Source organism: Manacus candei, unplaced genomic scaffold, assembly GCF_025592945.1.
Source record: "Manacus candei isolate 608988 ecotype Guabito, Panama unplaced genomic scaffold, ASM2559294v1 h1tg000028l, whole genome shotgun sequence".
NCBI classification, from domain to species: domain Eukaryota; kingdom Metazoa; phylum Chordata; class Aves; order Passeriformes; family Pipridae; genus Manacus; species Manacus candei.
Window position 1 is genome coordinate 11,220,287 of NW_026138076.1, and position 13,197 is coordinate 11,233,483.

Consider the following 13,197-nt stretch of genomic DNA (forward strand, 5'->3'; position numbering starts at 1 on the left):
TAAAGACATTAAATTTAAACCTCTTGTTTATATAGAATGGTTAAGTGGAGCCAAATGATGGCTTGAAAAATGATAGCTAGACAGGACATTAGCTGAGCTGTTTTCCTCAAGGGAAGTGCTGGGAAGTGCTCTTCAGGTACAGCTCATCAGACCATGTTGCTACAGAGACAAGGAGTAAGCTGTGAAGAAGATCCGCAGTTTGTTGCCGGTATTGCACCCACATGCCAGGGCTGTAGGGCAGGCATGGAGAACCAGTCAGTTGACCAGATGATCACAGAACAGTGCAATATTCCTGGGGAGCTCTAGGTTGGCTGCCCATGCATGTTCCCACGGTTCCTGCAATAGTACTGGAGTCTCAGCACAGCTAATGAGGAAGATATTCTGGCTCAGGATTTGTGAAAAGCAGCAAATTGTGTTTTCCTGAGCAGTGTTCTTTCCTGGCTACCATTGAGACAATTGCTCATCTCTGCAGGCAACAGCTTCCGTCTCTGCAAGTAAGAGATAGATTTGCCATGAAAGAACTGGCAAAACAACGCCCTTAAGCAGGCATTAATTGTTTCAGGCTTAAAGGATGGAGTTCTAAGTAGTAGGACAGGCTTAGGAAACTTGTGCTCTATTCCTTGGACTTCTGTAAATTTGAAAGGTCAGGTCTCAGTGTACACCAAATGGTGATTCAATATTTAGCATTATACTGTTATCACTGTTGGGATGTTTTCTTTCTTTTAAAGGCTCTCATCAAAATAGGTGAGAGACATGAGATCTAAGATGATGTGATTCATAAATTGGGGTGGGTGTGTTTGCTCTGGATCTAAATCACTGTTCAGAAAAAAGTGGTTTGCATTTGCAACTCTTTGATCACTATAAAGAATAACAAGCCAATAGGCAATATTCAGTAACTTCAAACATGTCTTTTAATTTTAGGGATCACAAAGTTTAACAATAACAGAATTTGAGCCAGAGGACCTGGAAACTCAGCTGTATGAGGACATATATCCAGGTTATAATGGACACTTCATAGCAGACAAGCTAATCCAAGGCAGAAATGAGCAGAAGCAGCTTCAGCTTGCAGAGGAGAAAAGAATTGAAGATCACTGGGGGATCCTTGAGGCTGAAAGGATAAGACAGATTGTAGAAATGGATGAACAAAGAGAAATGGAAGAAAAAAGGTGCCAAGAACTTGAACAGATGCGTAAAGAACAGGAGAAAAGGTGTTGTGAAGAAGAGATGAGGCAGTATCTCCTTGAGAGAGAGATATCTTTGGAAACAGAAGAGCAAACATGCTATAAAGAGGAGAGAAGACTGACAGAGACTGAAAAGAGGCAAGAGCTGGAGAAGATGAGGTGTCAGGAACTGGAGAAGCAAAGGCAGAAGGAGTTGGAGGAGCAACAAAGTCGAGAGCTGGAGGTGCAAAAGCTCAAGGAACAGGAGGAGCAACAAAGTCGAGAGCTGGAGGTGCAAAAGCTCAAGGAACAGGAGGAGCAACAGAGACAAGAGTTGGAGGTGCAGAAGCTCAGGGAACAGGAGGAACAACAGAGACAAGAGCTGGAGGTGCAAAAGCTCAAGGAACAGGAGGAGCAACAGAGACGAGAGCTGGAGGTGTGGAAGCTCAAGGAACAGGAGGAGCAACAGAGACAAGAGCTGGAGGTGCGGAAGCTCAAGGAACAAGAAGAGCAAAAGAGACAAGAGCTGGAGGACCAGAGGTGCAGGGAACGGGAGGAACATCAGAGGCAAGAGCTAGATGAACAGAAGTACTGGGAACAGGAGGAGCAGAGACATAAGGAATTGGAGGAGCAGAGGCATCAGGAATGGGAAGAGAAGTGCAAAGAGCTGGAGGAGAAACAGAGACAAGAGCTGAAGGAGCAGAAGAGGATAGCACTGGAAGAATTAAGGCAACACAGGACTGAAAAAGAGTGTCAAGAGGAAGAAGAAAGAAATTGGCTGAAGGAACCAAAAGTACTCAAGGAACAAAACAAGGAAGAAATACAGAGAGGAGACCTAGAAGAGAAAGAGCTTCAAGTCACTGAAACAAAAATGAAGGAGAAAGAACCTGGGAGCCTCAAACAAGAGAAGAAACAGGAGGAACAAAGGTATTTGAAGGAGAAAGGAGAAAAGACAGATAAGGAACAACCCCAGCAAGTAATAGACAAGAAAAAGAAACGGGAAGAGCAGAGGAAACACAAGCTCATAAAACAAATGCACATGGAAAGTTCAGAGGGTGTGCCACAAGATGAACCGAAGCAGCAGAAGGAACAAAATGGACAAGAATGGAATGAGCTGAAAGAGCAGAAGACAGACACAGAAGGACAAAATCTTCAGCAAACCCAAGAAATATCCTTGGAACAGCCACAAGACAAGGATCAGTTCTGTTCCAGAGGGGCTGATAGGCATCCAACAGAGGAGAAGCTCCAAGAAGGATCAAGAGCCCAAAATCTCAAACAGCCAGAAAAAGGGAATAAAACAGCAGAAGAAATGCTAGCCCAGAAACTGAAGAGAGATGTTGAAGCTCAGGAGCAAAAGCGCATAGGGGAAGAACTTCGGTGGCAAGAGGTAGATGAAAGACAAACTGCATCCAGACCCTTCACGTTTCAAGTGTCTTCTGGAGATAAACAGATCATATTTCAGAAAGTAAATCTGAGTCCTGTCACACCCATCAAAGGAACAGGACTCTCTTCTCCATCTGTCAAAGACTGCAGGGTGCACACCATCAGTAAGGGCTCTCACACCCTCCCATCATCTGCGTGTGTGCCCCACACAGCTATTTTGGTTACTGGAGCACAGCTGTGTGGCACAGCAGTTAACCTGAACCAGATTAAGGACACGGCTTGCAAATCATTACTTGGCTTAACAGAAGAGAGGAAAAATGTGGAAATTCCTTCACCAGAGAAGTCCCAGAAAAAAAAACAGGATCTCAAACCTAGCAGCAGTAAAATTAAACACGCTCAAGAGACATTGAACAACCAGGCCGTACTAGCTGAGTGGGCCTCTATTCGCTCCAGAATACTGAAGAATGCAGAAAACAACAAATATAATGAGAGAGACCGAGTAAGTGCCTGCAGGCACAGTGACGACTGGACACCCCGAGGACGGGGTGCTCCCCATGGTAATTTAAGGAAAACCCTTTCTGCAAATGCAAAGTTCTCAATAACACCAGCATGGCAGAAATTTTCAGAAGTTTCAAAAATGAATTCAGACCCTGAGAATGTAAGTGTGGCAAAAGGCAATGAAACAGTGGCTGTGGGGAGAAACACTGGCTCATCCGCTGATTTGAAGGAGGATGTGGCTACCACTTTTAAGGAAAATTTAGTTGAAAAGGCTAAGGAGAAAGTGGAAACCCATAGTGAAGTGACAGACAATACAGAAGGCTGTAAATTTGCAAAAGATCTTCCATCTTTCCTTGTTCCAAGTTTTCCTCATTCTCCAGGTAAAGAATTACCTAAGCCAGAACTTCCCAGTGCTCTGGAAAATCAGCAAAACAACAGCACAAAAAAACCAGATAAACCGTCACCAAATGGAGAAGAAAATGTTTCTCCTTTTGGGATAAAGTTACGAAGGACAAACTACTCTTTACGTTTCCATTATGATCAACAAGCAGAGCAAAGGAAAAAGAAAAGATACAGTGCAGGAGACAGTTTTGACGGTGTGCCTGACCCACTCACCTCAAAAGAAGGTGAGAAAGAATCCACTGTTTTTGCTCCACAAGAGAGTACTTCCCCCGACGTGGGGAGAGCAAATGTCCCTGGTAATTTAAAAGACTCTTCAATTACTGTGACTGAGTTTTCACAGCCAGTGGGCACACCAGTGATCCCACCAGCCACTGGCCAGAGTGCTTTACCTGCTCATGAGAAACCAGCATGCAAGTCAGTGGTCCCACAGAAACCTGCTATAGCTCCGAAGCCCACCAGCCAAACCCCACCATCATCTCCTCTCTCTAAAATGAACAGATCAAACCTATCTGAAATGCTGGGGCAAAGGGTGGCTAAAGCTGAATCAGATGGTGGCTGGAGAAAAGAAGACAGAGCAAATGCAGTGCAGCCCACACCATCTGATGAGTACAAAAACGAAGAGGAAGAAATCAAAGAAAAGAAGTCATTTTTCCCATCTCTAAGTATTCCATGGAGAGAAAAAAATGACAAAAAGCCTGAGCCATTGAAGAAAGGTATGTATTTTTCAAAGCATATTTAGCTATTGTTTGCACTTCCAAAATGAGATGTTGAAGGTCCAGAGGAAGATGTTTGATCTTAAGCTATATTTTTTACCTGTCATGTTATTTGTGGAGGACCATTACTTTGCTTAGGGTTGTCTGAATGAGCGGGAATTCCTATCCCCACAATTTAATTCAGAAATGCACAAACTCAGTGTGAGTGGTGCAACCTGCTTAAGAAAGTTAATTTCAGGGAGGTAACAGAAGTGTGTGAGTGTGTTTTCCTCGTAGAGATGTTACCTGGTTAGTCAGGGGATGGACTCTATGGTCCACATGTAATGGTGTCAGCAGAGCAGAGGCTGTAATTTTTAAAATTTATACTCTATTGTTTCTATTTTTTAGGGAACTGTTATCTAGTTTTAAAAATAATAAGATTTAGGTCCTCTTATCCTGGGCAAATTCTCTATCTAACCCAGCATAGCTGAGCATGGGAGTCTGCGTTTCAGAGCTACTCTTCAGTAGTAGAAACAATCACAGTAGTCATAGTGACTCTTTAAAGAAAGGCTGAAAGTAGTAATCTGTACAAGAAAGAAAAACATCCTTTCAGCATAAGGACACCCAAAAGAGAAAGGCAGGAATTCAGCATTTCATTGGGAAATCCTAATTTTTTTTCATTCTTGAATTTTGCAAGCATCAGAACATGTCTAAAACCATCTCTCAGCAGAACTGCTGCCTTTTTTTTTTCTTTTCAATTTTTTACACTTTTTCTTTTGACTTCCATTTTTTTAAAATGTGGATTTATGGAAACTAGTTGGAGGCATAGCTGCTGGATGGGAGAGCAGGTTCAGGGCCAGCTGAGAGTTTCTGTGCTCACTGAGCTCTGCAGAAGCACCTTTGCAACCCAGTGCTGCTCCCTGACACTCACAGTTCTATACTGGGTGCTAGCTCCAAATCCACCCAGAGCAGAGAAAGTCAAATGCTCAAGTGTCAATTTAAAAAACTTTTTATAACAGAGGCTGAATTTACAGCGGTATGTAATTTTAGTCCCCTTCTTTTGTGTGAAGTTCAGACACTCTTCTTCCCTAAATTACGGCTGAAAAACCAGGGAACTGCAGTATGTAGTGGCTGTATCCCTTTTATCAGTTATAAACAATCAAGGCAAAGATATCACTTTCACCAAATATCCCACACAGTGCAAATATTTGTAGTAAATAAGGCTGTAATTCTGGAGTAGGCTTTTTCACAAAAAAAAAAAAAAAAAAAAAAGATACATTTTGCCAGCTGTATGAGTGTGTCAAATTAGGTGTTATTCCTGAGGCATAAAATCTTTTTCAGGATTCTCCATGCAGTCCACAAGGGTCTGTGACTGACCTGACATTCAACGGGCTTACCTCCAGTGTTTCCACAAGGTACAGAAGTTTTCTTGAGACAAGAGATGTGCATTACTCAATCAATTCTTGTCATATTTTCTTTCAGAAAAGCCTGTCCTCCAGAGCAGGCACTCTTTAGATGGCTCTAAATTGATGGAAAAAGTGGAAACTTCACAACCGCTTTGGATTACATTGGCACTGCAAAAGCAAAAGGGATTTCGTGAGCAGCAAGCCACAAGGGAAGAGAGGAGACAAGCCAGAGAGGCAAAGCAAGCAGAGAAGCTGGCTAAAGAAAATGTAAGCAATCTTTAGGAACCTGCTTATTAACAATACTGATACCATGATTATAACTGTTAGCTAATTTTCTTATGTGGAGCATTTTTTTAATGCTTTGTTTGTAAGATTTAATAAAAGCTAAAATGACAGTGAGTAAAAAGTAGTCTGAAAGTCCAGAGTTTGCTTTTGCAAAACCAAGACCTCTAAGAAAAAATACTTCGCAACAATATGACAATTTTACTGTAAACTTTGATGATATCTGGTGGTAGTTAATGGCAATCATAAGCAAAACCAGTGTGCAGGTGATGGAACAGAAAAATTGTGTGCAATGTGTTCTTTTAGAGCTTGAGCAAATAAGATGTTAATGCTTGGGGAATAACAGTTGGAATACACCTTTATAGGTGAATATTAGTAAGTCTGAATTTATTTTTATTGTTACATGTAGTATTTGGATAAAATACAGATAAATTAAAGAAATGGACAATCATGTGATACATCCAAATGCCTTAAGCAGGCACTGAATTCAAGTATCACTTCTTTCCTATTCTCCAAATAGTTATTTACTCTTCATGTTAGTAAGGAAAGCATTTCCACTTACAGTACCAAAGTGATGCTACACAAATGGTGATGCTGTATATAGATATCACAGATGGTAAACAGGGAGATTACATGGATAACTAAATATATTTTGATGTCTGTTATGAGACCCAGATTTCTGATGGATATATGTACAACCACTGATACAGACAACTGGTAGAAGAAAACCAGTGTGTGTGAAGTTGCCTGTAGATGCACAGTGTGTTTCAGTGCTGTATTTAATGGGCAGGGCTGGCTCAAACTGTTCAGTATTTTGACTGAAGTAACAACATGACAAATTTAACTTTGTGGTGGTTTGTTTTACAGTCTCTAATAACTGTTGGTTCTAGAAGTATCAGAGTGTTGTGATCCTTTGCCAGAAAGGAAGGTTAAAGAAAGGCCAGGTGATGAATGAAAGAACCAAGTGTGTCATCTCGAACTTGTAGCCATTACATGACAGACTGTTTCTCATTTAGCAGTTTTCCTTCTCTGTTCTAGGCTGCTGTAAGTAATCAGTCAGATAATAAAAGTAGCAGCAGCAAAACGAGCACACTGCAGAAATCTACAACTCAAGAAGGGGAGAAGAAAACTGAGACTGCTGTGTCAAGACTAGAAAGAAGGGAGCAGCTAAAAAAGTCAAACACCCTTCCAACTTCTGTGACAGGTACAGTGAGAGATTCAGATTCACTCTAGAAATATTGCACTTCAGAAATGGTATTGCATGTTTTGGAGAAAGTGAACACATTACTTTTTTCTCCTTATATAGTACCCCTAGAATTACAAATGAATTTGCTTTCAGCACAGAACAACACAACTTGTCCCTGTCTGATGTGCTGGCCAGTATGCTGGAAATACATAATTTTAACAGGTTTTCAGCAGGTTCCCCAGTTATTAAGGCTGCCCTACTGCAGTTCCTTAGAATTGCCCCAGTTCAAGTCAACAAAATTAGGCTGTCTCCCCAAGCCATATCCAACAGTATTTTTGGAACATGACTAATGCACATTAGAGGGATCAGATTTACTGTAAATTGAAATTGCAGTACTGTTTTGCCTTTAGGTTGGGGGTTAGCACAGAAGTGGAATGATATTTAACTTCTACAAAATGTATTTGTGTAGGAAATGAAGCATGTTGTGTTCTCACACCTCCCAGTTTGTAAAGGAGAAATATTCACCCCACAATATTGGAAATGAGTATTCCCATTTCATTGAAAAACGCAAAAATGAATCAGTTCAGTTGAAGCAAGCCTGTTACCAGTCAAATATTTGGTATGGAAGGTTGGAACCAGAACCTACTGCTTTATCTGTCACTTCAATTAAGCTGAAAAAATTCCATACTCAAAAGGCAGGCACACTGAAATAAATACTTCCCCACAGGGCATAATATTTGGGGTGGTATAAAGTGATTGTTGAAATAGAAACTTGCCTAATATTTCTCTAACTAACAGTACTCCTAGGCTAAAGGTTTTGGAGAAGAGTACAGATAGGTGTTGAAGAAACCTTTTTACAAGTTGCACAGTAAATATCATGGGCTTCTTTGAAAGTAAATACATGTATCAGTTGCATTTAGTCAGTACCACTCCAAGCCAGGAACTATGGAATGCAACTTTTGAAAGCAATGAGGTGATTCATTTATCTGATTTGTAACAGTAAAGTTACAAAAAGCAGTGCTGCTCCTACACTACAGACTGTCCCAAGCTGAACAACCCCTGTGCATGTCTATATTCAGTTGTTCAGCAGCTGGATGTTCACACTGCAGCTGCACACCAGAGCAGATGTCCCTGAGAATTTGCAACATCTTGGGTTGGACTAGAGGGCCTTTAAAAGTCCCTTCCAACTCAAACCATCTCACATAGATTGCCCAAAATTTTCAACCTTTACAGCATTTTACACGTGCCTTACAGCATTCCTGTCAACCTGTAACAGGGCTCTATTGCAACCCTACTCCAAAAGATTCAGCGGTGTGATGTTATGCTCTACGTGGTCAATTCTAGCGGAAATCAAACTCCAGCACAACAGATGATGCCAAATTAGACCAAAGAAGGGTCAAACTCCAGTTATCCAGGATCAGTCTGTCTGCACTAGAATGAAAGTTCAGGGGGAAATTGAGGAGGAATTACCAATTGTCAGTCACCTAAAGTGAAATAACTCTATTGGCCCTAAAGGGAACAGTGACTGGATTTCCCTGTGATTACTGGCTACATTTGGAGCCAGGCAGCCATTAGCAACTACACAAATATCTACATACAAGTATTTGTTTATTATGGATGACAGGACCAATTTGGGTTTCCCACAGTTAGAAGAGCATTTAAGACAGAAGACCAGCCTAGGACATGTTTAAAATGAGTTTGTTGAGTTCTCCTTTAAGGACATTAAAAACACCCAAAACTTAAAAGAAGGTGTATTTCAGAGTTGCACTTGAGTCTTGTACAACAGGAACTGATAAGAGTGTCTAACCTTTAAAATAGCATAAATTACCATAGCATTTAAAATAATTAGCTTTTCAAAGTATCCATCTACAGTAGTAGCTGTGCTAGGGTTCATTATTTACAGATAAAAATATATGATTAAAGACGTAATAGAAAGAATTGATTTCCGCTAGAATTGACCACGTAGAGCATAACATCACACCGCTGAATCTTTTGGAGTAGGGTTGCAATAGAGCCCTGTTACAGGTTGACAGGAATGCTGTAAGGCACGTGTAAAATGCTGTAAAGCATGAACAATTTTTGGCATCCATGGAATTTTAAAGCTTTTTAAAACATTAAAAACCTGAAAATGAAATTCAACTAAAGGAATTTGGACTGAATCTGAACATTTAGCAAAAAAAAAATCTTTTTGGCTCTAAAAAAAGAAAATGTGTAAGGGGGAGGATGAGTGAGGAGTTATTTTGTAACTATGATTTTTAGAGTTACTCCATAGGTTTCAGACAGGACTCATTTCTATCCAGGTTGCTTTCAAGGGCATTCACTGTCTCAGAATTAATCTTCCCATCTGGTTACTATGATACATTCTACAGTTCTGCTCTGTGAAGTTGCTTCTTAGAAATCAGTTGTTTATTCAACACATTTTCTTGCAGAGACAGCTGTTTGTCTTAAAGACACTACTTAGAAGAAAATGTGTCAAACAGCTAATGGAGAAAGAAGATTTATTTCTTTTTCAGGATAGTCTCATGGGCAGGGTTAACTGAGGCAGGCAACTATAGGACCACTTTCTTCTCTTAGTTTATTTAAGAACACTAATCTGAAGAGAGACTTTAAATCCTATTGAATGCAGTTGGCTTAAACATGTGCAGCAGCTGTGTTACCAAAGAGAAAAAAACCCTAGCTTTATTTCCCATTGTTTGCTATGTTGCAGATGTAATTAAAACAGTTTATGTAAAGAGGAAGCCTGGCAAATTGGAAATGTTTGGCTCTCACAGAGACTGAAAATTTTGTCCCTGTTTTGTGAGTTGGATTACTTGGAGTCACCTCTGAAAAAGGAAATTCAGCTCCTCCTCACTTGATTATTATGCAAATACAGTAAGATTTACCTAAAAGTGTTGGAAATAAATATCAAGTGTTGGTTCAGAATCAACAACAGTTAAGGAGGCATGATCTGATACTAAGTTTGGTTGAGTTTCACAGAATATTCTGAGTTAGAAGGGGCCCACAAAGATCATTGAGTCCAACTCTTAAGTGAATGGCCCATAAGGGGATCAAACTCACGATCTTGGTGTTGTTATCAGCACCATGCTCTAACCAACTGAGCTCATCTTCATATATAAGTGAAACCTTTAGAATCCTGCAAGAAAGCACAGGGTTCAACTAATGTTTTTTTCTTTTTCCTCTCCAGTGGAAATTTCAGATTCTGTTCCATCAACCCCACTGACAAAAGAGGTGGCCAAGAGATTCTCTACGCCTGATGCTAACCCTGTGTCAACAGAACCAGCCTGGCTTGCGTTAGCCAAGAGGAAAGCAAAAGCCTGGAGTGATTGTCCACAGATCATAAAGTAAACTGTAAAACTACATCTCTATTGCTATTAATTGCTTTCTTTTATTTATTCTGCATTTTACACATGACAAAATTGAAAATGCATGTATGGAAGGACTGAAAATTGAACTGATTACCATTTTGCTCTAGCTCACTGTTAAGCCTACTCAAGTCATATATTCCATTGCTTTGACAAATAGCTAAATGAGGTCATGGCAAAAATTTCACAGCCAGACTCTCAAAAACTTAAGAATGCTCAGATACTGGATGTAAATTTTAGTGAGTATCATAATAAGGGCCAGAACTTCAGTTCAGATGCTTCTTAAATTCTGTGGGTACTCAGTTCTGGAATTTTAGATCTCTAAACTTTAATCGAGATCTCAGAATTTTCTTTCAGCAGTCTGTTGTTAAAATTAAGGCAAGATGCATGTTCCCTTCTCTTATTCATAATTTAAAAAAAAAATGTTAAACTGTATGAAATGTCAGTTCTGCCTGCTATTTGAAAGCTTTTTCCCTAATGAAGAACTTCAGGATATACCGTTCCACATGCAAATAATAAGCAGAAAGATGGTACCATCCAAATGCTGAGGTAATTTCTTCCATTGTAGTATTAATATACTACATCTATATTCCCTCATTCCTAGGAAAAAAACAATTAATCCTACTTTAAAAACCCCACAGTTATTTAAGCAAATATCATTAAGTTTTCAAAAAGAAGCCAAGAAGTCAGTGTTTCTTCTAGTCATTTAAATGCATCACTGTTTGTGCTTGGCCATATTTAAGATGCATAGAGACAGTGATTGCAGATTACAACTTTAAATCAATTGAATGACTGGAATTAAACTGTTCTACATTGCAAATGTAGCTATGGAATTTGTCTCAGTAAGTTCCCACAGGAGTAAGACTGGCAGAACTGAAGTTAACTGAGAATGGAAAGCTAAGTCAGTGAGAGTTTTAACTCGGCATTCTTCCCGATTTTACTCCCAGTTTTACATGCAACTTCAGGTAGTTCAGATAACTTCCTGTACTTTGACCAATACAGCCAGATCACTTCAGAAAAGGTTACTTACCCCATCTCAGGTATCTGCTGTGGCAATTGAAAACTTTATTACTTCACCTAACTAAAATAAAAATGTTCACTCCCTCTCTCTTACAAAAAAGGATAAAGTCCAAGATGTAATAAAAATGTCGCTATCCTCAACATCCCATAGAAATAGCTAGGTCTGCATTTTTGAAAGTCACGCTATTAAATAGTTCACTTGAGTTTGTTTTACAAGGAAGACTTTAAAAAATCTGTATGTCTCCTTATAACCATAAGGCTTAAAAGAACCTTTAAGCCTACGACATCATAAAAGGAGACATTTTCATAAAATGAAGACATATCATTATAGAATGATGCCACATATGCTTCATGGAAGTGTTTTAGCCAAACTGCTGTATGCAGCATAAGGAGTAGCACTTTATGCAGAAAACAGAATGAAACCTGCTGTATCCTCCTGTTCTCAGAATCAAACAGCAAGTCACTGTCGAGTACAGCCTTTCCCACCAAACAGTGGCTCCCTATCATGGTTACAATAGCACAAACACAGTGGATGTGTTAGATTGAGTAGATATGCAGCAGCAAGATGGGCTTTCTTGGTCAAAAGCCATCAGTTTTGCTCAGTTTCATATTTAAAACAGAATCTCTAAAGTAACTTTTTACTGTTAATATAAGTAATTAATATGTTTTAAACAGAAACAGGGCAATGCTGCTCTCAAATGCTTAGGGGAAAAAAAAACTTAATGTCTTCAATATCTGAAGAAAGAATTGGCCCCTTAATTCTTCTTGCTCTGCTAGCACCAGGAATTAGTGCATCTTAAGTTAAATTTAAGGTTTTTTTCCAAGTTTGTTTGCCTGCAGTACCTATTTGTAATTTAAACTGCCTGAAACCCATCTTTACAATTATTTCTTGGGAGGGGGAGCCAGGTAGACATACAGAGAAGGTGAAGTAAATCAGGATTAAAAATACCGGTACTCTGAAAAGCATAGCAAAGTTAGGTGCTATTGTGCATGACATAAGGATGCAATTTTCCAATACAATCCATTTACAGCACATAGAATAAGTTTTCATTAAGGATGGTCTTAAGCTGAAGCTTCAAACCAGAGGGTTTTTTTCAACCATAAAGGTATCTAGTGTAACAATGGAAACTGTTACGTGCAGTACTCGATGGAAACATTTCTAAAGTGTACAAGTGCAACAGTGACATTTCATGTTAAATTAACAAAAATTTGCACTAAATACCAACGAAGTGAAGTGTTACTTTGCTTTAGCTTTGTTGCAACCATTTCTGATAAAGTATTGGAAATCTGTAAAAATAAACCCAGAACATTACTACCCAGCTTAAAACAGCAAAAATATTTTAAGAACTGAACAAGCCACTATGTAGTATATTGTCTCAAATTTTTGTAACTTATACAAACACAAAATACCATTTCTTCTGACAAGGTTATATATGATTAACCTCTATGTTCATATAGTAATGTATAAAAACTATAAGATGTACAATTGTGGGGTATTCGTTGTGTACTTTTTTAATTTTTCAAATGTTTTAAAGTGCAATTGTTTATTATACTAATGTCATTTTAATTCTTATTAAACTATAACCCAGTCAAAATTATCTAATCGATATATGTACTGTGTGTCTCCTTTTGCAAATCATGTAGTTCAGATTTGCTTTACAAATAGAACTTTTTACGGAGGTACATGTGTCTTGCTTACGCATTTCTGCTAATAATAAAATGGAGGAACCAAATGTGATAAAGCAATATAGGATTCAAAGTAGATGGCTCATCAGAGAGAATACGATAATAGTTCCTATTATACTT

At 39.1% G+C, this 13,197-nt stretch overlaps 1 protein-coding gene across 20 annotated transcripts in view; it reads left to right on the forward strand.

Annotated features, from left to right (window-relative positions):
* Positions 1-12,994, forward strand: part of CRACD (capping protein inhibiting regulator of actin dynamics) — a 125,019-nt gene extending 112,025 nt beyond the window's left edge. For 12 of the 20 annotated variants that reach the window (XM_051790272.1, XM_051790267.1, XM_051790285.1 and 9 more), the window contains 4 exons: positions 922-4,156; positions 5,618-5,808; positions 6,862-7,027; positions 10,194-12,994. In XM_051790272.1, the coding sequence (XP_051646232.1) occupies positions 922-4,156; positions 5,618-5,808; positions 6,862-7,027; positions 10,194-10,354 (3,753 nt within the window). In that variant the 3' untranslated portion in view covers positions 10,355-12,994. The remainder of the gene's footprint in view (positions 1-921; positions 4,157-5,617; positions 5,809-6,861; positions 7,028-10,193) is intronic. The other 8 variants (XM_051790281.1, XM_051790282.1, XM_051790278.1 and 5 more) reach the window with 8 other exon arrangements.
* The last annotated feature ends 203 nt before the right edge of the window (positions 12,995-13,197 follow it).